Raw genomic sequence first — 25,305 nt, 5'->3', positions numbered from 1 at the left:
ACTTAGCACCTACCAACCATATAGCAGGGACTATGTTAGTGCTGGGACTGTGATGATGAACAAGACAGGTACTGATTTGGCTCTTGTAGATATTACAGTGTTGGGGAGACACATATTAAATAATTGCACAAATGTTAAAAAAAATTATCCTTTTCCTAAGTGCATAAAAAGAGAAGAGCATTATAGTAGGGTTACAGCACACTGATGCCTGTGTTTCGGTTTTCCTAACTATAAAATGGAAAAATTCTTGTTTTCTCCTCCTACAATCAATCAATAACAATAATGCAATGATGAAGACAGATGAATTTATTTATACACACACAGACACACACACACACACAGAGAGAGAGAGAGAGAGAGAGAGAGAGAGAGAGAGAGAAGCAATGAACACCTTGAAATAGAAAGTAAAAGTTAGGGAAGCTGCTCTTACTATAATTAGCTGGCTGGCTCATTGCATGCCACCTTAAAATGCCTCCTTTTCCTACTGTCCAAATGGTTAATTTGCCCTCTACCTCTTAGTGTTCTTGACTCAGTACACTGTGTCCTTAAACCATTGTATCTATGCTAAGTACAAAATGCTATCACCTGCCTTTTATTATTTCCTTCTATGAAACAATTGGGGTTCAAGAAAATGCTTCTTGGTATGGAAGCAAAGGAAATCTGGAAATGCTGCTTTTAAACTACTGGCCCTATTATTGAACAATTTACATTAATTATACTATTTTGTAACCAATCTTGTCACAGAAAGTTCCCATTTTAGAATCTGCTCTTACAGGCATTTCCAGGGGAGAGGAATTTCGCTGCTCATTTATACACTCCTGAAAATAGCAGTGGATAACAGAGATGAGACTGCAACTGCGAATGGCACTGCTGTGATGAAGTGGCATTTACAATGGGAAGCTTTGGGAGTGATGGGAGAGGAGTGCCATGTTTGTGCAGAGTCACTTATATGTGGTGGCTTCGATTCTTTATTCAATGGAAGCCAGATGCTTATAGTTAACATTTTTAATGGGTTCACTTTCCCAGGTAGCTCATAAAATCCCACTAATAAATCAAAGGGCCCTTCTTAACAGAATTTCAAAGGATGCTAGAATGTCACTGATGTATTAATGAGTTAGGGGCCCTGAAAACTAGATTCATAATTTTTCTAAAGTCTCCACTCCCTTTCCTCCCTATAATGCATCCCCTAAAAAGACTAGAAAAAGAATTCAGACATAAATGTCTCAATGTCACAGGCTAGCCATGTGTCTTCCACAAGACAAAACGAGTTACCAAGAGAAAAATTCCTGATTTAAAAGATACCATTTCAATTCTATTAGAATTTTTTAAAAATAAAAGGCAATGAGTTAAGTGAGAATAAGATGTAAACCTTCCTGCAGTATTTGATTGCTAATGAACAGAAAGTATTAATCTTAGCAACCAAGAAGAGAAAAATGCATAGTGTTTTTCATTAAATCAACTAAATGATTAAATGAGTTAGTCAGTAGAAACCATTTTAATTTTCTGAACGTGAAATGTGCAGCTTATAACAAATAAATTCAAAGCACCTTTCTAAGCAAGTTTTGACCATAAAAAATGTGGGTTATAAAGATGTTTGGTATTTTCTTCTTCATAGATAGTCAATATTTTAAATGCAGTGACATTAATTGTGCAGAATGAAATGCCCCTACTATCTGGGCTTTAAAAAGTTGGCATCCAGTGCAAAGTCCCTAATGGATCTTCAGCACTATTACAAAATGATAGATTGTTGTCATAGTCATTTTAGCAGCTTTCAGAACTGTTATATTTTTAATTAAATTGGCTGTGAATTTTTTAAGTAGCAAAGGTTGATAAACTAGCACGCAGTGCGATATCACTATTCTTCTTAGCGGAGCTGTCATAGTGGTACATTTATGTGCATAATCTTCTTAACATTCATAAGTCTCTTTGGTCTCAGGCATTGATCTGCAAGATTACTTGCTGTTTGGAGATGGGGTAAAAAAAAAAAAACATAAATGTGAACTCAGCAAAGAACATGGTTCTGAGACATTGGTGGGCTGAGAGGAGACCTAGCCTCATAACCCCACTGTAAATTGGCCTACCATCTTCCTTTCTTGTACCTCATCAATAAGAGAACACAGATGTGGGTGGCAGGTTAATGTGCAAATTCTTCTACCAACAGGTTTTGAGAGGTTCCTGTGAGCCAGGCCCTGGGCTGGGTGCAGGGACACAAGGGTGAGTATAGCGGAAGACTAAGACACTGATCCAACTGAATAAATACGGACCAATTCAGAGAAGTACTGTATAGGAAAGGGCCAATCTAGAATGAGGATTGTAGCCTGCCTTTGGACCTGTTTAGGGAAACCTGCCTGGCCCCTAACCACAGGAGGCAGGGAAGAAAATGTGTTCCAGGCAGAGGAACAGCATGTGCACTGGTGCAAGGGTGGCAGGGAGCCAGTCTGAAGACCTAAAAGGCCATGGGGCTGGAGCCCAGAGAGGGAGTGAGATGACAGGGGAAGTACTTTCTGCCCTGGATACAGCATCTGCAGTTCCAGGAAGCGCTTGGGAGTTGACTGGCCAGCCATAGGGATAGCTGTCAGGATGATTCAATTGAGGCAGGATGTTCAAATGATTGCAGCTCACTAGAGGAGGGCAGCCTCGCCTTTGGTATGTGTGACTTCTACTGGCCATGAAAAAGTGAAAATCAAAGCCCAGGAGAAATGATGGGAGAGGGGAAAATGTGGTTAATAGAATGACAGAACGTTAGGGCAGGAAGGGTTCTTACACATTGTGTCCTTTGCTACCATCAGTTTGCAGACTAGAAAGGTGAGCCCCAGAAGGGCCAGTGTCACACTTTGATTGGCAGTGAGAAACCAGCCTACTTTGTTCTTAAATGAGGGCACTTCCTAGAACACTATGTCACTGCCTCAGAACTTCTCAGAAAGTTCCGTAGAACTTTCACTCTACGGTAAAAAGATTCCCTTATTTATCCAGCACATAGATGGTAGCTAGGAAGGGTTTGTAGAAAACAAGATAACATAGCAGGTAAGAACATGGAGGCAGAGCCAGAGAGGCCTAGGTTTGAATCCCAACTGAACTGAGTGACCTTGGCAGGATACATAATCTCTAAACCTCAGTTTTCACATTTGTCCAATGGGACTAATAGTAGTGCCTACATCATTGAGTTATAAATATTATGTTATCCTTCTTGCAAAGTGCTTCCCTTGATTCCTGGCATGTAGTAAGTACCTAATCCATAGTAACTATTATCATCTCAGAATAATTGAGCTAATCAAGAGATCTGTGAATGAATTATCTTGTTCCCTTTGTAGAAAAAGAAAATGGCATTTTACTTTTCATAAAGAGGGAGAAGCCTTTGATGTGTGTGTGTGTGTGTGTGTGTGTGTGTGTTTTGCCCCTTGTGCTTCTGGTATGCATGAGAAATTTCACATTTAGGCTACTGGCTCTTCATGAGGACGTGACTTCCCATTGGTTCATGTATCCTGATAGTTATGGGTATGTGAAAACCAACAAATAATGCTTAAAGGCCACAGATAATGAAAGTTTAACCACAACTCAAAGAGAAAAATGCTGGCTTTAGTTTAACATTATTTGTCATGGAAATAATTCAAGATTTAGAGTCATACAGACCTGGGACTAAATCCTGGCTGGGTCACTTATTATCTGGGAGATATTGAGCATATTAGTTAACCTTTCTGACTCTCAGTTTTTCAACACCAAAATGAGGAGGATAATATTTATGATATAGCATGTTATGAGGTTCACCTAAAAGAAGGCAAAATGCCTAACACATAGTAAACACCCAACAATTTTGGCTCTTCTAGTTATACAGACCAGCCCTCTGATAATTCCCATTGAATTCACCACTGAGAAGGGGGTAGGGGTGCACTGAATCCCATTCAGTTATGCAGCCTTTGTTTCTAAGGTAGAAAATGGATGTCATTTTCAGCAATGCAAAAATGACCTCCACACCCTCACATAAAGCATTTGGGTTTGGCACCTTGATTTCTTCAATGAGGTGTTCACAGCAGCAGCCACAGGAACAGCTGGAGTATTGAGGGAACCTCACAAGACAGATGACTACATGGGGAGACTGTATTAGTAAAAATTGTGTGTTGAGTAAACATGGCAGTTACTTTCAATGGCATAATCTCCATAGTTTCCAACAAGAGGCTGTGCAAATTGCAAAGGAGGGAAAAGAATATCTCCGCTTTCCTACATTGAGGTTACAGATGAGCCACAGAGCAACCATTTGTATTTGCAGGCAATTTCCATCATTCTGCATGCATGCTCACCCTGGCAACATTTGAAAGCATTATTCCACATTACCGTAGCATTTTATCACGCATCGCATGTCTGACACAGTTCTTTCCCTGGCAAGAGAGTGCTTCCGGCTAAGTTTCAGATTTTGTCAGTAGGAAAAAGGAATTGTTATGATCCAGAAATGGCTAGGGAAACATACCTTCAAGTGCTACAAATTTGTAAAGGTAAAGCTCCAGGTAGAAAGAAAGAGGAGGGACAAGCAAGCCCATGTCTTGCCAGCTTCTGTGTGTTTTTTGCATTAGCCAGTGGGGGTCAAATTCTGACACTTTAAGTGGTGAGGGAGATGGAAGCTGCACCCCAAGTAATTCACATTATTAACTCTTCTGTCTCTGTTGTCCAGGAGGAGGTGGGTCAGCATCTTTATTGGCACGGATTATCTAGGCATCTCATTCTGCCTTTCCCTTTTGGTGTGGCCCAGACCTGGCTGAAAAGGATGATAAGTTTCCCTCCTTACCCCCATTTCAGCCATCAAGCCAAGATATATTTACCTGGTGTCTTGTTTATTCTGCCATGCTGCATGTCAGACACTGCAGAAACAACAGTGAACACGACAGACATGATCTCAGAGCTCACAGGCTCCATGACAGATCCTCTAAGGGGGGTGTTGAAGGTGTTAGGGGAGCTCGTAGGTGGGGCACTGACTCAAATTTTGGCGGGGTGACATCTGCGTCAAACTCCAAAGATTGCATGAGAGGTTACAAGGAACAATCCAATGTCTCCTACTCCTGCCCACTCCACCTTCTTAGCCTGGCTGAAGGATGTCTGGCATATGAGAGCATGCTGCAAATTTAAGTAACTCCTTGTTTCCCAAATACCAAGCATTAATCCTGGTATTTGCCATGTGTAGAAACTACTTCTACTACTATTTATGTTTCTTCAAGTAAACTTTCTTTTTCTACCTGAATACATGCACTGAAAAAGGAAAGATGCTGCCAGGTGTGGTGGCTCACGCCTGTAATCCCAGCACTTTGGGAGGCCAAGGTGGGCGGATCACTTGAGGTCAGGAGTTCAGCTTGGAATTACCAGCTTGGCCGACATGGTAAAACCCCATGTCTACCAAAAAATACAAAAATTAGCTGGGTATGATGGTGCACGCCTGTAAACCCAGCTACTCGGGAGGTTGAGGCAGGAGAATTGCTTAAACCCTGGAGGCAGAGGTTGCAGTGAGCCAAGATCATGCCACTGCACTCCAGCCTGGGAGACAGAGTGAGACACTATCTCAAAAAAAAAAAAAGGAAAGATTGCATCACTAATCACTTCTGGAATGTTATATTGGAAACATTTATAATATGCCATAAATAGGTGATATGGTTTGGATATGTGTCCCCACCAAATCTCATGTCGAATTGTAATACCTAGTGTTGAAGGGTAGGGCCTGGTGGGAGGTGATTGGGTCATGGGGGCAGATTTCTCATGAATCCCCTTGATGCCATCCTCGTGATAGTGAGTTCTCATGAGATCTGGTTGTTTAAAAGTGTGCGGCAACTCCCCTCTCTCTCTCTTGTTGCTCGGGCCATGTGACCTGCCTGCTTCCACTTTGCCTTCCACCATGATTGGAAGCTTCCTGAGGCCTCCCCATGATGCCAGCATCATGCTTCCTATACAGCCTGCAGAACTATGGGCCAATTAAACCTCTTTTCTTTATAAATTACCCTGTCTCAGGTATTTCTTTATAGTAGTGCCAGAACAGACTAATACAAAAGGTAACTGTAAAAGTAAGTACAATCAAAAATAAAATAGTATTATTAAATGCCAACTAGATTCTATGTTGGAGCCTGAGGCTTGTTCTTTTCTAACACAAGAAGGTTGATCAATAAGCCTTGGTGCAGGAAGGACAAAGGAGCACCAAACTGACTTTCTCTAGGAGAGAGCACAAGGAAGAAAAAGGATGTTGAACCTAAAGAATCACTATGTGATTCAACATTTTTTAAGGTCATGACTGCGTTCTAGCTAAAGCCACCTTCTGTGCCTACCTACACAGTGGTGGTTTGTGTCCCACACTCTGGGAGGAACCAGGCAAGACTGGTCCAGTGGAGTTGGACCACACAGTTGTAAGTAATGAAATAACAAAGGCAATGTATGGCTTTCTAGGCCTTGTTAAGGAGTTGGGATTTTATCCGAAAAGAATGGAAAGCCAGGGAAGCTAGCAGATGGCTGACTAGCACAGTCTGACTAGCACCGTCTGATTTGCATTTCAAAAAGACCACTCACCTTCAGTGAGAGAATGGATACTGAGAAACAAGGCTGGTAGAAGGTAGAGAATAGGCTCTTGGGAGAATCCAGGAGGAAGAAAATAGTGGCAAGACCTAGAAGAATGGCTGCAGGGCGGAGAGAAGAAGAATCTGTTAAATCTGTTGATTGACTGGATGAGGGATATAATAGGTGCTCAAAAATGTTTTCTGAGTGATATGACTCACAGACCTTTCCCTTAGAAAGAGCAGGTCGGTCCAATCATTTTTATATCATTTTTTGGCCAAGAATCCTGAAGCATTGCACCTGTGCTAATTGAAAAGGACAAATAGTCAATATCATCTTTCAATTCGGTCCCCACTCTCCTCCCCAGCTTCCCTTCTGACTTCCTATTTAAGGTTTCTAGTTCATTCACATGACTCAGAAATAATGTCTGCAAACCAAGGAGAGGTGATAATGATGTAGTCTCCTGTGTTTCCTTACAGGAACCAAAGGGTCAGGGAGGTTTCAGTTTCCCCCATCACTTTCCACTTGTCCCAAGACATTGGTTTTTCACTGGTGGGGTGTGGGGGTTGTGGCAAATCAGTTCCCCCAGAGGATATTTGGCAGTGTCTGGAGATGTTTGTGGATGGGGAGGTGTGTGCTCACCACATCAAGTGGGTGGAGACCAAGGATGCTGCCAAACACCCTACAATGCACAGGACCACCTCTCTCAACTAAGAATTATCTGACCCAAAACCTCAATAGAGACTGAGGTTGAGAAACCCTGTCAGAAAGATGGAAATGTCAGAAAATGCCTGGTGATGGCAGAGAGAGAGGGCTGTGGTAGGGCAAGTGCTTCTAGTGGGACACTATTATTTGCTTGTTTTGTTTCGTTTTGTTTTTTGTGAGACCAAGTCTCTCTCTGTCACCAGGCTGGAGTGCAGTGGCATGATTTGGTCTCACTGCAACCTACACCTCCGGAGTTCAAGCGATTCTCCTGCCTCAGCCTCCTGAGTAGCTGAGACTACAGGCATGCGCCACCACCCCCAGCTAATTTTTGTATTTTTAGTAGAGAAGGGGCTTCACCATGTTGGCCAGGATGGTCTCGATCTCTTGACCTTGTGATCTTCCCGCCTTGGCCTCCCAAAGTGCTGGGATTACAGGCATGAGCCACTGTGCCCAGCTATTATTTGCTTTTAATAACCTGCGTACTATTAGAGGTTTGTGTGAGTTGTGGGCCAGGAGGATGGAAACAAATTCCTCTGGGTATTCTGGGATCAGAGTCAGAGCCAGGCAGCCAATCAGAAGAGGCAGCAGCCCCAGACTGGACCCCTACTCCCCAGACACCTAGGGATTTGCTAGATAGCAGAGACTTTGAGGTGACCTCTGTGGGGAGTCAAGGTATATCTGCAAGGGCAGGTCACTAGCACCATGGTACCACGGCAAGTGTGTTGAAATTCCAGCAATCTTCCTGCTGTCTTGGCTAGTTTCCAAGCCTGCCCAGAAAACAAGCAGTTCTGTTTTTAGAACATGGTAGTAATGATTACTTTTTCCTGGGGGAAAAAAAATGCCAGAAAGATAAATACTTTGTAAATCACTGCATGCCTCCTGCCTGCAAGCTTGGAGTCTGTTTGTGAGACATTTATCTCCTTGTATACTCACCCCCCAAAATTATCATTTAATTAATAAAACTAATAGCCTGAGGTATGCTGATCAATAAGAAATAGAATGGAAGAAACTGAATCTGATGCATCATGGTATTGAACTGTCTGCAGAAAGCTATGAGCCCTTCCTCTTAAATGAGCGTGCTTCCAGTCTACTGAGATACTGAGAGAGCGGGGCCGAGGTGTTCCTGCAGCATTTGGGAAGTTAGAGAAATGGCATGTGCAGATATCCTGTTCTGATTCATGAGTGAGATGAGCATTGAGTTTCTCTTTATTTAATGGATGTAGAGGCTGTGGATGGAAATGAGTTGTACTTTCATGTCAACTGGCAGCTCTGTTTTCAACTTTTGTGGACAAAAATAACTCTATCTTTATTACAGGCACACAACAACCCAGTAGTTAACTACAAAATCCAAAATTCAAGGGAAAAAAAAACTCTGATTAGACAAAATTGATGGCCAGGCGCAGTAGCTCATGACTGTAATCCTAGCACTTTGGGAGGCCGAGGCGGGTGGATCACCTGAAGGTCAGGAGTTTGAAATATAAATTGAGAGATTTTCATATACTTCTTTAGGAATCAGACAGATCTGGTAGATAAGTCAGGTTATGTAACAAGTCAGCTTCAAAGGTCTGTTCTTCACTATAAATTGGAAGTCTCTGTCTCTGTCCATTGCTCCTCTTCACATTTTCTGAGTGTTCCTTCCTGAGACATCTCTGAGAGGTCTCCTAAAAGCTAGATTTTAGACAAATGCAAATCTAGAGCATATGTGGTGATAGCACAGGGCTCCTACTTGGCTTGAGCACCAGAGTCTCAGTGACGGCTTCAACATTGCTATCATAACTTTAGAAGCAAATGGCAACTTGCCAAGGTTACCCCATCCCATAGGCTGCATCTTTTCTCTAGGGCCTAGGACACAAGGAAGCACTAAGCTAATCTTCATCTGGGACCAGGTAGAGATAAAAAAAAAGTCGTGGTTTCAATACCCAGCAAATGCATCCAGGCTGACATTGGTAATTAATGTTGCACAATGAAAATATCACTAAAATGCATTAGCAGGATGAAATCCATAACTTTTGCCATCTCTGAGACCACTGGGAATCCTTCCTTTGTGAACTCTTGGGCCAGGGATTATCCTTTCTTTGAATTATAGTGAAATCTGTCTTAAGTGATCATTTAGGGACCATCCAAAATTCGTACCTTGGTAGAAGTTGAACTTTAGCTAAAGGTCAAACAAAATTCTTCTGGAAGCCTTAGGAGTTGCTTAAAGGTGAAATAAAAAATTGAAATGAAAATGGACTTAATCCCTGGTTTATGAACCAAGTAGCACAGCTAAGAAAGTTAAGGGAGGCACTCACCTCACAGTGCACTTTGACTTATCTTTCTGAAATGCCTCATCCGTCTGTCAAGTGCCATAGCCTTTCTGGCTTATTAATCATGCACTTAGCATTGCTCTTATTTGCTAAGGATACCCATATGTTTTGAAGACCTTTGGCTGTGCGCTTGGGACCCATGACAGGGGTGATGTTACAGGTCATTCTAGGTCAGGCCTGGCTCACAGTGCAGGGAATGCAGCCCACCAATGCCTTCAAGATCCTACATGCCTTTTTCTAAGGGAAATTGGCTTAACCAACATTAGCATTGGTTCAGTGTAAGGAGGACTTTCTTTAAGGTAGTTTATAATACAATTTTATTTGTATTATATTCTAGTTTATAATACAAATAATTATATTTATATTATATCATAGAGGCCTAGCATAGAAAACAAAATAGATATATAATTTATCTTCTAATCCTTTCTGAAGCACTTAGAGGAGAATTTGTAGCCATCTTGAGGTATCTGTGTTTTAGATCAAGCTGCTATAAGAGAATATAAACTAAATGGGTTAAACAGAAACATTTATTTCTCATGGCTCTGGAGGCTGGAAGTCCAATATCAGGGTGCTAACATGGTCGGGGTGTTGGTTAGGACCCTGCTTCTTGTTCACCTTCTTGAGGTATTCTCACATGGTGGAAAGAGCTCTGGTCCTTCATGTCCTTATAAGGGCACAAATCCATCCTGGGGCTCCACCTTCATGACCTCATCTAACCCTAGTCACCTCCCCGGAGGCCCTACTAACAAATATCTTAACTGGATTGTGGTGCTAATGAATTTTGGGGAAGTGGTGGGGGCACACACATTCAGTCCATACCACCCTGGAACTCCAGGGATTAAAGCTGAGAAGTCAGAGTGGAAGAAGGTAGAGCCAGTGTGCTCTCCTGATTCATTCCTGTACATAGAGAAGGAACCAGACACATGGAATGCAAATTCCAGTTGCAACACATTTTGTAGCTTGGACTGTTCACTGAAATCCACTGACATTCTACTTCTTCATCTGTAACAAGAACAAAGCAATCCTAATACCAATCACTATCATTTATTGGGCCCGTTACATATCAAACCCTAAGCTGAGCTGGAACTTTACCTACAGTGTGTCTTGGTGAGTTCTCACCTTAGCATTTCAATGCCAGTGATGGTGTCTCCATTTGAGGAGATAAGAGTGTCTATGAAAGATTGACCAAAAATCCCTACTTGTCAGGGATCCTGAGAAAATCCAGCGACATGGCAGGAGACAGCCACACACAGGGACCCATAGATAGTGTCCATTTCTATGGGAAGAGGGGTAAAATGGACTTTCGTGGAACTACTATGAGGCAGGCTATGCTTGTGGCTTTCACCCACCTTCTGCCTGGCAGTTGTTTCACGAAAGTCCATTTTACTCCTTTTCCCAAAGAGATGGACGTTACCTATGTGTCCCTGTGGTCATGCACTTTAGAATCCTTCTCCTCTCATGGGATGGGAGTTTCCTTACCATTTGTTTATCCCTCATGTATTTATCGAACAGTGCTAAGTGCTGGGAGCATGGCAAGGCACTGAACTGGCTCTGTTGTCTACTGCATTTCAAGTCAAAATGGAGGTGAAGGAAAAAGAGGTACAGGATTGGTCCCATGGGGAGAGACACTGACTTGAGGATTTCCTGATAACCTCGTATGCCCGGATCAGTGTATCAAGGCCTTTTATTGTTCTGTATTACTGATTACTACATATTTGGGTAGTGTAACTTAGCTTATCAGAAGAAACTGGTGTTTTGAAAAAATGATGTTTTCATGAAGGGAAGGCATACATACCCTTTATGCCTGCCTCATGTAACTAAAGCCTTATTTATGTTAATGGCAAATGGAGCTAATGTAGCACACAGGATAAATCATCTCAGCTCAGAATTCTAATTGAAGGCTCCCTGGAAACCAGGCAGACAACCACCACAAAGGCAACCCATGGACAAAGCCCAGGAATGGCTTACGTACATTAAGGTTTGATTCTGTTGGCTTCAGCTTCCTGGAACCTGCCTCTCGGTACCTGTCCAGAACAACTCTCTCTCTTCCCTTAACAATATTTACATTTCTGATCACAGTGGTTTCCAAAAGCACCCCTAGAGTCTGAGTGGCACCTAATGATGGCATCTCTTTCTAGAAAGTCTTTATGTCCAAGCTAATGAGCCAACAAATATATGGCCAATGTTTCATGGAGTCTGCAAACTTGGATGTGATTTTCTTCCCTTGCTGAAGTCAGGGTAATGCCAAGCTATTAGCTTAAACTTAAATCAGTACAAGTAATCAGTAGTGCCCATTCTCTTCCTTTCTAACAGTGGAATAAGGGCAGGTCCACCATCTGGTATAGGCATTAGGCACTTTGAGTTAGTCTTTGTCAGTATATTCAAATATAGTTTGTCAGTATATTCAAATCCATGTAACTGTGAGGTTTCTTACAAAAGCTAGTTGATTCATGGGAAGGAGTAAAACAAAAGACTAGCAGGAACCCCAGATCAGCAGCTCCAGGTCCACTCACTGTTTTCTAAGTGCTTTAGAAAACTTAAGGTAAATAATAAATCTATGTTTTTCTCCACAAGACCCTCAAGGTTCTTATGATTCAAAGCCTGTTTCTCTACATGACAAGCCTAAAGTACTCCCCAGTTCTTTAGAAGGGACAGAAGTCTCTGTCCCAGGGGTTGTCCAGTTGTGGCCCACATGCCAAGTTGGACCTGCTGCTTGTCTTTGTAAATAAAGTTTTATTGGAACACAGCCATGTCTGTCTATGATCTGTGGCTCCTTTTTCACTACAGTGGCAGAGTATTTGTGGCACAGACCATATGGCCTGAAGAGCCAGAAATAGTTACTCTCTGGCCCTTTACAGTAAAACATTTGCTTACCCCTGCTCTATCCTAAAATGGGGAAAAAGGTTTAAATTACATGCTACAATACAAGCTCTATGAGGCCAGGGGCCATTTTGGTTTTGTTCACCTGTGTATTACCAGGGCCTCGTGGGTTATGGTCATTCAACAAATGGAAGATTTTAGACTTCCTCCCACTCCCTACAAGTTTGCATCACTTTTACTCTTTATCCATTCCCCTCCCACTGTCTATAGGATTGGAGTCCCAGCTTTATCATCTGTCTTCAATCTTACCTCCTCCATTAGCATTTTCTGAGCTTCTAAATAAATGGTGCTCTTCATTCAGTAGATACTTATTGATCCCTGATAAAGTTCCAGGCACTGGGGGATAGAGGGGTGAACAAGCCAGATCAGGCCCAGACCGCCAAAGAGATTACTCTAGTAGGAGAGACAGAAAAAACCAATTAAACACACAGACATCTCAGAGAGTGAGAAGGAAATGAAATTTGGTATGATAAAGAAAGTATTTATGCATATGAATTTGGTTAGAGGGGTTAGAAAAGGCCTCACCAAGGAGGTAACATTTCAACTGATAACTAAATGAGAAGCTGTAAGCCCGGGGAAACCTAGGGTAGAGAGTTTTCTAAGCAGAGTGAATAGTGATTGCAAAAGCCGTACATCCAGGATGAGCATGGCATGTTCAGGAAACAGAAGGGAGGCCAGTGTGGCCGGAGCACTGGTGAGCAGGCAGAGGAGTTGTGGTTAAAGAGGCAGACGGTGGCCTAGAGGTCTTCAGGGCCTAGCATGAGATTAGAGTTAGAAGGTATTAGGCAAGGGAATGACATGATCTGATTTAACTTTTAAAAGGGTCACTCTCTGGCTGGATTAAAGAGAGGTAACAGTGCAAGCAAAATTATCACAGTGGTTTATATCAGAGATGATATAGTGGAGGTGGAGAGAAATAGGCCCTTTGGGATGTGCCTTGGAAGCAGGTAGAATTTGTTCATGGATTGGGTGTAAAGGCTCAGAAGCTAAGAAGAATTGCTGGGTTTTGGCTCGAGTAACCAGCTGGATGATAGTGCTATTTACTTTACAGACTGAAGTAGGGTAGGAGAGTTACAAGTCAGGGGTTCTCTTTGGGTGATAAATATAGGTGCCCACTACACATGCAAGAGGAAAGATTAGATGAGCCATTAAACATGCATGGTTGGAACTCATTAAACGTTCCAGGCTAGAAACATAAATTTGGGAGTCATAGGAGATAGTATTTAAAGCCATGGCCTTGAATGAGACCACCTGGTTGGGAAGAGCAGTAGAATAAAGTAAAAGAGCTGAGAATCAAGCCTGGGCCACCCTGACATTTCGAAGGTGGATATGGGAGAAGGGAAATCCTTTCTAAGCAGACAAAGGCAACTACAAGTGCAAGGGGCCTAGACATGGACCGTGCTTGGAGTTCTTGAAGAATGTGACGAGAGCACAGTGAGCCTGGGAGACACTGGAACAAAATGAGGTCAGAGAGGAGTTTAGATTTTATTCCATGTGTGGTGGGAGGGCATGGAATGAACATGGAACAGGAGTTATAGGTTAAGAATCTGAGTTCTGAAGTCAAGAAACCTGAGCTTGTCAATAAATTCTGCTACTTACTGGGCCAGGTCACCTGTTTGTGCCTTAATTTCCTCATCTGTAATAAAAGGATGATATTAATACCACAAAGGGCTGTTGTGAAATGAAATAATATATGCAATGTGCTTGGATCAGTGCTGAGCACACGTAAGTAAGTGCTCAATAAATGTCAGCTCTGATTATTATTGAAGGGGAGAATCATTTGATCTGGTTTATGTTCTTAAATGATGCTGGACTGTAGGGAGTCAAGAGTAGAAGCAAGGGGACCATTTAGGAGGCTGCTGTCATCAGGGGCCACATGGGTCTTTTTTCAAACCCCGAGGAGTCTCTCCCCTTTCCCTGCTGTTTCCTGGATGGCCCATCACCGTCTCACTGTTCTCTGAGCTAGTGGAGCCAGTCAGGCCCTTACTTTGTGCACATAGCCTGTGCAATGTCCTGTATTATTATTTATGTCACATCTCTGTGACTGAGTCATGGGCCTGTCTTGCCACTTTTTGTTTTTGGACCCTGCCCTCAGGTCCCTAATCAGGGTGTGATGGTGAGCACTTGTAGCTGTCACCTCCACTGAAGAGAACAGCAGCAGTCTGTCTCAGTACACTGGAAATACGTGCAAGCCACAGCCCATTTCAGAGGAAATTCTAGTTGTAGAACCCCGGAGCAGAAAAGCTATGGGACTCTGGCCTGAGTGCTGTTAGAAACCAGCCAGGAGGAAGGCCCATTCCCAAAGGGGAGGGCTTCCAGCCCATGCTGCCAGGATGGGCTTCTCAGCAGGAATACAGTTTTCAGGCTCATTTAACTCCTGTGGACACATGTAAGGAGCTGGGCAGGCAATTCGAATTCATTTTCGAGGTGACAGCGCCAAACTTTGGCTGTGTTAGCTCACAGAAACATTAATGGGATAATGTGCTCCATCATGGAGAATGAGAATCAAAAAGACTTTAATGGGGCTTCATTATCTCCATCTGTCCATCCATCACTTCTTCTCCATCGCTCACCACTTGAGAAATGAGAACACCCCCAAACTAATTAGATTTATCCTAATCTCCTTTCTGTACCATCCATCCTCTCAGAGGCCATCTGTGAGTGTAGAGTTCAGACCTTTAAGAATTATGCTAATCAGTCTTTTTCTCATTTAAAGCGTTCATCTGATGACCACAATCTGAAACTTCTGGCTGTGACAAAGGGGAAACCATTCTAAGATTTCCTGCTAATTTTAAACACCCTCATCCTCACATACAGGCCACATAAGGGCCAGTTTCTAAGAAAAGAGCTAAGGATCTTTGAGCCAGGTAACAAGTTTTTTTAAAAGTGTGAGGAGAATTTTAATTGGTTTATAATATGAGTGGGAGATGATTTGCTTTCATTTATAAAATCAAAAAGGAAGGTGCCTGAGCTGTTAAACTCGGGAATGGATTGTGTGTTTGAGTGGTGCGACCACTGATGTATACAATGCACAGGAGAACCAATTCACTGAGGTAGGCACCTAGAGGAAAATTACTTACGACTAGATTTTCAGACCTTCTGCATCTGCCGGAGCCTGTGGCCTGGTCACTACAGGCGGGTAAGGAATGTTAAGCAGATTTCTGTGCAGAGAGGTCACTCCAGCATTGCAGTGGTTTGAACCTGGTAGGAGAAAGGGCACTTCTGACACAGCACATTGCCATTCGTTGCAGACCCTAAACACCCCCAGGACCTGATCGGGATGAATAGAAATCATCAGCTCTGGAATTAGGGGGTCCAAACACAAGGCTGTGTGGAATGACTGTTGCTAAATTAATTGCTTGTTGAACAAATAAGCACATGAGTCGAAACTGGGAATTATAGCCCAGAGCAGTGCTTCTCAAACCTTAATGTGCCTATGAATTTCTTGGCGATCTTGTTAAAATAGAGTTTTTAGTTCAGTCGGTCTGAGATGAAGCCTAAGCTCCGGCATTTTTAACAAGCTCCCAAGTGATGCTGATGTCGCCGGTCTATAGACTACACTTGGTGTATCAAGAGAAGTTAAGAATTTGAGTTTGGCAAGCAGATAGAACCACATTCGAGTCCTGGCCACTTTCTGGCCGTGGAGCCTTAGGAAAATTACTTCCCTCCTCTGCACTTGATTCATGCAACAAATGTGTATTGAATCTCACGTGTGGGCTGTTTAACTGTGCTTAAACAGCTGGAACAAGACAGAAAATGATGCCACTCTCCTAGGTCTTTAATTTGATGGGGAGACAGGAAAAAAAGATAAAGCAAAAATGTATCATTACAATTTGTGATAACCGCTAGCAGTAATATTAATGGTGGCTAACATTTATTGAGAACCTACTATGGATGAGGCACTATTTAAGGAAGTTCACATATATCAACTCATTTAATCTTCATAACAACTCTGTTAGGTATGTATGCTCATCTTCTGTTTTCAGATACAAACATTGAGGCACAGGCAGGTGAGGTAACTTGCCGAACCTCACACACCAAAAAGTGGTAGAGACGTGATTTTAAGTCAATCGGTCCAGTTCTGGAATGAACGTTCTTGACTGGGGTCTGCATACTTTCTCTAAAAAGGGCCAGATGGTAAATATTTTAAGCTCTTCAGGCTATTCAGTTTCTGTCGCAAATCCTTAGCTCTGCTGCTGTAGCCCAAAAGCAGCCAAAGACAGTAAATGAGTGAGTGTGACTGTGTTCCAATAAAAGCCCCTTTACCTAATCAGGCACCTGGCCAGATTTGACCCAGTGGCTGTCGTCTGCCAATGCCTGTTCTTGATCATTATCCAAACCAGCGCATCTCACGCTGTAGGGCAGCCCTGTCCAAAATAAACATAATGGGAACCACACATGTGACTTTCAGTTTTATAGTAGCCATATTAAAAAAACAGATAAAATTAATTGTAACATTTTATTTAATCCAAAATATCATGAATATTATTTCAGTAGGTAATTAACATGAAATAATTATTAATGAGATATTTTACAGTCTTTTTCACACTGTCTCCTAAATCTGGTATGTACTTTACACCTGCGATACCTCTCAGTTCAGACAAGCCATTTTACAAGGGCCTGGTAGTCACTTGGGGCTGATGGCTAAGGTATTGGGCGAGGCAGCTTTAAAGTATTGAGGAATCATTTGGGATGGGGCCTTACGTTCTGCTTTTCTAACAAGCCGCCAGGTGATGTTGGTCTGCAGTCCACACCCGAGACATCAAGATGAAGACTGCCGCCCTGGGAAGAAGGGAAGAAAGTGCAGGAAGATGGCACAGGAGATGCCAGGCAGTGTAGGGTGCTCCAGGAAGGCTTCATGAAAAGAGGGAATTACATTGGAAATTGAGACCCAGAGGGTGGGAAGGAGCTAACTCAACTCAGGGAACAGTGGGAGGAAAAAGGTCTAAGCAGGATTTTAAAAACATTTTCGATTAAGTGAGTCAAAGCATGCAACCACTTAACATTGAGCTCATGAGGACTCCTCAAAGGCAGAGAAGATACGCAGCTTTTCGGACCCTCTAGTGTCTCCCTCTCCCCATGCTGGATTAGGTACCCCCTTTCTGTGACTCCCACAGTTGCCCATATTTTCCTCATCACAGCACTTTACAGGCCTTTTGCAGGTGCCTGCTTATTTTCCGGGTCACCCACCGGGGCTGTGAGCTCTGGGCAGGCAGGGCTTGAAGCTTTATCATGGCTCTGTTCCCAGCCTGCTTGTCAGCTAGTGTGCTTTGACTGTGTGAGAATGAAGACAGGGGCCTTACAGAATAAGATTTCCACTCAAGATACAACTGAATTGTGGACCCCTTGAAAACCTTAAGGTGGAAACTCTCAAACAAAAAAATTCAGAGGAGGGAGATGAGCATTGTTTGTTTGTTTGAAGTAGGAAAAAGAGGACTTGTGGTACGTATGAGCTTTGTGGTCACAGGCAGGTAAGCCACAAGCCGGAAAGCCTACAAATGTGTTCGTTGTGGCAGTCAAAGTAAGTACATGTGAATGAGCTTTGAGAGGGGGCCCTGGCCCTACACTTCCTACATGAGGCTGCTGCTTTTCTCCCTGGATATTCGCTGACCACCACAGGGCTGAATTTGGAGTTGTGGATGCACAAGCTGGTTGCAGTTATATGTAACATTGAGCTCTTCTGAGTGGTCTAAATCTAAAGCCCTGCAAACCCCACACCTCCAAACTCCACTAATGTTCATAGAAGGCTCACAGGGTTCTTTTGCCTTCTCGTTAGCATAATTTTAGACATTTTTGTGGCGTTGCCTGTCCTGAAGAGGCACTATGCACAGTGGTTACGAGAGCTGGCCTTGGCACCAGCCTGCCTGCATTTGCATCCCAGCCCTGTGCCTACCTGGGCCAGTTCCCCGACCTCTCTGTGCTCTGCTTCCTCATGTCTGAAATGGGGATAGTAACACTGCCACCCTGATAAGATGGTCATGAAGATTAATGAATAAATGTAAAGTGTTTAAAACAGTGTTTGCACACAGTCAGTGTTCACTGTTACTGTTCTAAATGGCTTCCACCTGCATTGCTGCATATGTTCCTCCCAGCAATCCTTCAGAAAAGGTGAGGCAAACCGGGGTGATTTCTGCTTAATAGCATGGGTGATAAAAGTGAGATTCAAGGAGCTGAAACAACATGACCCAGAGGGAGTGATAGAGCTCAAGTCCAGGTCTTCTAACTTCAAATTCACTTAACATTCACTTTATACTTGCTTTATGTGGGGCCTGGAATGTAGATTAGTGAATGTAGATCAACGAAGCACAGCAGAGCTCCCCCTCAGTGGTGGAGGTGGGTGTGCTAACATGGAGATACAAGCCAGTGACTGTGGAGGGGGACTGTCCTGGTCAAGGTTGTGCGAGTGCATGTTATGTGTTTTAGTGTGTCATAAAGTTGCTGGGCTCCTTGGAGGCAGATGTATCCTTTGTGGGTTGTAAAGCTGTGACTCATGGATGCCTGAGGGTGTACAAACCTTCTAGAGATTTCAAGTAAAGTGTATGCATTTATGTGTGTGCACACATTTTTCTAGGGAAAGGAGTCATACATAGCTTTGATCAGATTCTAAAAAGTGCTGACATGCCTAAAAATGATAAGCACTCCCGTTTTAGAGCAACTTAGAGGTAATTTGTGAAATTTTTTTATGATGAGAAGTCTGTGTCTTGAGTGTGAGCTTGTGCACGTTCCCCACAGACATAGAGACACTACTAGTCTGAAGAAGGAAAGTAATTCTCCTTAGGACAACCCTTCGTGCTGTTCTTCCATGTCAGCATTTCCAGTGATTTGCTGGGCCAAGGAGTAGCTGCCCTTTAGTAATTATTTAATTGCTTAGAACTTTATTTCCCCATCTGCAAAGTGGGAGGCGATAGCTTCTACTTCACAACACTCTATGGGGGGTTTCACCCTCAAACATACCCCAAATGTAATAGGCCCTCAATGAACCTGACCTCCCTTCTTTATCTGGTGTCAAGCTTTCCGTTGGATCTATTCCAGGAGATATTCTTGGAAAAATTGTCTTTTTTAAAAATTATTATCATATTCCCATGCTTTTCCTCCTGGATAAAGGTTGTATCTTTTCCCCAGAATGATTCTCATTTCCTGTCTTTGGCCTTTATAGAGCAGGTTCATTCTCTCTTGTTCTCCTTCCATCCATTATGACATCTTGGGAAAGCCCACCTGTTCTTCCTTCTGCAATTCGATTCATTGAGTTGTGCTCTGTTATTTGTTGTCTTTTGTAATTGGTAAGTGGTATTTTTGGTCCATTATTCTCTTATGTGAGAAGAGAACAAAATAATCCCGCTACCCTCACCCTAAGGAAATTTAAATTCCATGTTGTTGCCCTCCAAAACTAAAGTGCAGGTATTTCAAGCAGTCATTTTACGTGTTAAATAAAAGAGGCTATGTGCAAATGTGAAAACAGGCATGATCTAAGCTTGACTTTTACCTTAGAAGCATTACAGCGTTCATAGTGCTTCATCCACTTCTGGGATTTGTTGTATTGATTCTTTCAGCCTCCTGGGCAGAAGCAGAGTGGCACAGGCATGGGTGAGGTCAAGGGCTGAGCAAGGGAGTCAGAAAGGCCTGTTGTGGACTCCTTCCCTGCCACTTGACAGCTGTGCAGACCTGGACACATCACATAGCTTTTCTGAGCCTTGGCATCTGTGAAACAGGGAGTAGAGGTAACCAGACTATATGTATTAGAGGGCTAGGGCTGCCGTGATCAAGTACCACAACATGGGTGGATGGCTTAAACAATGGAAATTTGTTGTTTTACAGTTCTGGCAACTACAAGCCCGAGGTGAAGGTGTCAGCAGAGCTGTTCCTCCTGAGGGCTCTAAGGGAGAATCTGTTCAGTGTCTCCACTTCACTGCTGGGAGTTTGCTGATGATCTTTGGCATTCCATGGCTTAGAGATCTGTCACCCCAATCTTTGCCTTCATCTTCACTTAATCTCTTTGTGTGCATGGCAGCTGCTGGGTCCAAATTTTCCCTTTGTATAAGGACACCAGTCATATTAGATTAAGGCTGACCCTAATGCCCTTCTTTTAACCTGATTACCTCTACAAAGACCCTATTTCCAAACCAAGTTACATTCTGAGATATTGTGGATTAGGGCTTCAACATATATTTCAGGAGGATGCAATTCAACCTATAGTAATAACTAATTACCACATAGGGTTGTTAGGATGATTCGATGAGATAGTCCACAAAAAAGAGCTTTTTGCAGTGCCTGGCACATGGTAAGCCCTACGTGAATTGAGCCTTATTAGTGTGGGAACGTATCATGCCCTGGTTCAACCAGAAGCTGACCTTTCTCCCTTACAAGTCTGGGCATTTTTCTGTGTTTTGTTTAGTTTTGTTTTGCTTTTCCTTGTCTCTCATTTTTCATCAACCCAAATTGAAATGGAAAAGGCAATGCATAGAGCAGTTGAAACATGGACAATTCTGTCATTTGACCATCAGAATTCCTTATATTGTCATTTCTCCTCAGTTTGAATTTATATTAGTAAAAACAGATTTGTGTGTGTAAAAATACACAGAAACATACTATAACAGTTCAATCCGTGTAAATCATTTGAGAAGCTGTCCTAAATAGCAGAATGAGTTTATCTGAGGGGAAATTTTGAAACCAAAATAATTATCAGATGGCCATTTTTTTCAAAAAAAAAAAAAAAAAATCAAAACTAGTCCAGTATTGAGAAAACATGTTATTGGAATCAAATAAGCTGGCAGCAAAGTCTGCCGTTCCGTGTGTACTGCTATGGTATCCAAAACATAATTATCAAGTTTAAGTTAATTAGACTAATGCTCAGAAAATCTGGCCTGGCAGCTTGCGGTAAGTAATTATATATACTGATTAAAAATGTAATACGTGGTGAGCAGAGGCAAAGGCAACTCCATTCGACACAGCCTGTGCACATACATAATTAAGAAGCCATGTAGAAGAGTGCACACAATGAGAAGGAACTTTGTAGAAACTAGCAGGCGTCCAGCCAAGCCTTCTACAGGGTGGGATACAGGTTCCCACCTTACCCAATGGAGGGTGAGCAGGTGTCACTGTGGGGCCGGCACAGAGAGGGCACGTGACCATGGGTTCTCACTGGTTGGCAGATCACCCAAAACACACTCCGAGCCACAGCCTGGTGCTCCAGCCTGTCGTTTCTGTTTCCTCTCAAGTTTCCGCCTCAAAAGATGATTAGCTGTGAGACAGCCAGAGGTCAGCTTCCTTGTTGATCTTCTATCCTCCGAAATTATGAAATTGACATTAATTATGGGTCACAAATCAGGGTAGGATGCCAACCTCTGTGTGCAGGCACAAACATACCTTTTATTTGCCCTTCTGCTGGCAGAGTGGTTTTCTTTCCAGCTTTCCTTAAAGGAGGGAAGGAGATTGTTATGTGGGATCCAGGGGCAAAGACTTGAGGTACTCAAGGTTAGGCTGTCTACCCTGATTCTTTGTAAGTTTATTATGCTGTAAGAGTTTGATTCAGTAAATATAGTTACATTTTAAGATTGGCGAAGGCCACAGAGAAATCTTATTTTGTTCTGGATCTCTTTTACAATGTGTATCTGTTCCTGCCTCACTAGTATATCATATGGTTTACATAACATAATTAAACTCTTATTTGAGGACTGAGGATGGATACAACTATGTCATCCTTCTGAATATCTACTGTGATAAGTTTATTTGGGCAAGAAATATTTAGTGAGCCTCTCCTGTGTGCCTAGCTTTGGTTTTATGAGGTCATGGTTAAGGTATTAGATTGAACCATCTGACACTGATGTCTGGGAAGTCAAAGAAAAGATTGGCTATTGTGAAAAGACATGATTTTGCCCCCAGGAAACCTATAGAGTGGAAGATAAATTAGAAGGCATGTACAATAAGTGTCCTGAAATGGAACCATCTTGGAGGGCCACCTAAGTCCAGTGCTGCTGGATCAGGGGAAGAAATGTCATCCATGCAGGGAGAACAGTATGTGCAAAGGGCTGGTAGTGAGATACAAGGCAGTTGTTTAAAGAATAACTCCTACTCACATGAGATGGAAACAGGACAAAGGGTTGAGAGATGCAGGTAAAATGGTAAAGGCCTACTACTGTGCCAAGAAAACCATGTCCAGGACCAGTAACTCAGGACCAGAGCATTTGATGTCAAAGGATTAGGAGATGATGGAGTCGAAATTGCACTGGACCATTACCTAGAATTTCTGCTTTTTAAATAAGAGAACCCACAATATAAGCTCTGTCAGTTGTGATGTGATGTTCCAATTCAGAGACTAGATGCAGGCCACCCCTGTTATATTTAGTTGAGGGACCTTTTTAGTAGAGCAACACTGAGGCTTTTAGTCCAACATGGCAGAAGACTCAAGCAATTCACTGAATCTCCCTGGGCCTTTGTTCCCTTCTCTATAAAATGGGGATAATAATATTGTGCCTCTACCTACCCTAGAGTTCATCAAATAACATTCTGTATGCAAAAGAGCTTTAAGTTAGAGCCTCAGTTTAGTCTGTATTGCTTAGCAAATGCTATGTATTGTTATATGAGGAGGGGGAATAGACAGAAAGGGAGTGGGACCCTGGAGTCCCAACTGCCTACTAGCTATGAGATCACATCTCTAAGCCTTAACTTCTTCATCTAAAAATGCAAATGACAGCACCATGGATGGGGTAGGTACTCTTATGAAGAGTAAATGAGATCATGTTTGTACTTGGCACTTAGCACATTGCCAGGCAGACAGCAAGCACTCAATAGAGCTCCATTAAAAATAACAATAACAACAACATAATTATTCCATCCTTAATGTTGGGCTCCAGTCCTTTGATGTTTCCACTTTCCTGGAGCAAAAATTTCCCCAACATTGGACCGAGGGCATCTCTCCTTCAGCCAGGAACACCACTCCATTTTTCTTTTTGAGACCAAGTCTCACTCTGTTGCCCAGGCTAGAGTGCAATGATACAATCTCGGCTCACTGCAACATTCACCTCCCGGGTTCAAGCCATTCTCCTGCCTCAGCCTCCCGAATAACTGGGATTACAGGTGTCCACCACCCCACCTGGCTAATTTTTGCATTTTTAATAGAGATAGATAGATAGGGTTTCACCATGTTGGCCAGGCTGGTCTCGAACTCCTGACCTCAGGTGATCCACCTGCCTCGGCTTCCGAAAGTGCTGGGATTACAGGCGTGAGCCACCGCGCCCGGCCCAGCTCTCCATTTTTCATAGAGTAGTATTTGTTCCTTGCGGTTTATCTGCATTTTGGCTGAAGGATCGAGTCCAGAATCTGACCCCTCTTGTTGTAAGTAGATGAGTTTTCTCTCCACCCAAGGCCCAAATAACCATTTGCAATGTGAAAGAACAGTTAATCAGGGGGTTGTTTTGCATCTGGGATGCCAGAAAATCACTTTTTTCTTGATTTAAAAGAAATTTAATTTTGGCATCTGGTAGACACAGTCTGATAACCAATTAGGAACTCTCACAGATTTTGAAGCAATAAATTGGCTACTAGGCTTTACTCTAACGTCAATGAACTGGGGTGAGTTATTGCCAAAATCAATCAAAAAGAGAGAAAGGAGAAAAATTGCTTGGAAATTAGTTTACTTCTTTCAATGTCTTGTCTGTGTTTCCTACCCAAATAGCAATCAGTGTGCTGTTTCATTCCCCAATGATAGGCAGAAGAAATGGAGACAGAGCTGCAAAGCCTTCCAAACAGCCTTCTTGGTGTGGGAATCAACATAAACAAAAGGACTAAAGAGATTATGAAATGTGGAAAGCATGCGAAATGTATATTACTACTGCGGACATGTTTATTAAAATCTGGGCAAGCATTTTGCTGTGAAAATAAAACATAAGAGCACATTTATGGAGAGGAGAACATTTGGATGACTATCTCACAGACATAAAGCTCTTAAGGCAGAGAAGTTTTAATTAAGAACAGCAACCTGTGTGAAGTGCTATACCCAAAATAGATCCTAGTCGGGATTCAGTGAAGGGATACATCAGTTTCAGACATCTGGAATCCAATTAATAACTCCAGTACTTTTATATGGCAAATGCTACTATGTTGCGACTTTTGTGGACATTTTGGAATGGGAGCTGGATTCCTATCTTGAGGAAAACTGCGGTCATCCGATGTTGTAATCTTACATGCCTCTCAAGGATGATCATTTCTGTTTGTTTTCCATCATAGCCTCCTTTTCTTTAGTTGTGTAAGTAGTTATGTTTAATGATGTTAATGAGTAGCTGCAAACCCATTGCCCAAAACAAAACCTATGATTTTGCTACTATCCCACATCTAACAGTATGATAGTCCCACACAAAAAACCATCCCCTTGTCTCCTCACATGGAGTCAGTCCAGCATCCTCAATCTATGCTCACCATTGCTTTGTGACTTTTCATATAGTTTTAGGCATCTCTATGGATTCCTAAAGTGCGTATATTTTTATTGTCTTTAGGGAATTTTTTAAAATTAATATATTGTTAAGATTTCTCCCTATGAGCTGTGTGTCACTATCAAACATTTGTTTTGCTTGAGCCATGGTATTTAATTATGTGAACATATCAGGGTTTATTCGTCTACTCTCTGGTGGGATGTTGGTCATTACTAGATTCTATCTATTTTAATCAGAGTTTCTTTGAACATTCTCATGCATGTCTTCTTGTACACATATGAGAATTTCTCTTGGTAATATACCTGGCAGTCATATTGTTGTAGATGTCAACTTTAGGAGGTAATGCTAAACTGTTTTCAAAAGAGGTTATTCCAGTATATCTTCTCAACCGCAATGCCAGAGCAATCCTGGGAGTCCATATCCTCTTTAGCCCACAGAATGGTTTCTCAGCACAGCTTGTCAATGAAGGA

At 42.5% G+C, this 25,305-nt stretch overlaps 1 protein-coding gene across 18 annotated transcripts in view; it reads left to right on the top strand.

The window, feature by feature from the left end:
• FHIT (fragile histidine triad diadenosine triphosphatase) overlaps positions 1–25,305 on the top strand; it is a 1,502,083-nt gene that overhangs the window by 1,460,582 nt on the left and 16,196 nt on the right. For 7 of the 18 annotated variants that reach the window (XM_054682039.1, XM_054682040.1, XM_063805991.1 and 4 more), the window contains one exon: positions 2,162–2,214. The exons of the other annotated variants lie outside the window; for them this stretch is intronic. In XM_054682039.1, coding sequence (XP_054538014.1) covers positions 2,162–2,214 — 53 coding nt within the window. The remainder of the gene's footprint in view (positions 1–2,161; positions 2,215–25,305) is intronic. 18 annotated transcript variants of the gene reach the window in all.

This window comes from Pan troglodytes, chromosome 2, assembly GCF_028858775.2.
Source record: "Pan troglodytes isolate AG18354 chromosome 2, NHGRI_mPanTro3-v2.0_pri, whole genome shotgun sequence".
Lineage (NCBI taxonomy): Eukaryota > Metazoa > Chordata > Mammalia > Primates > Hominidae > Pan > Pan troglodytes.
Note: the sequence above shows the minus strand (reverse complement) of the source record. Positions and strands in the feature narration are given on the sequence as shown.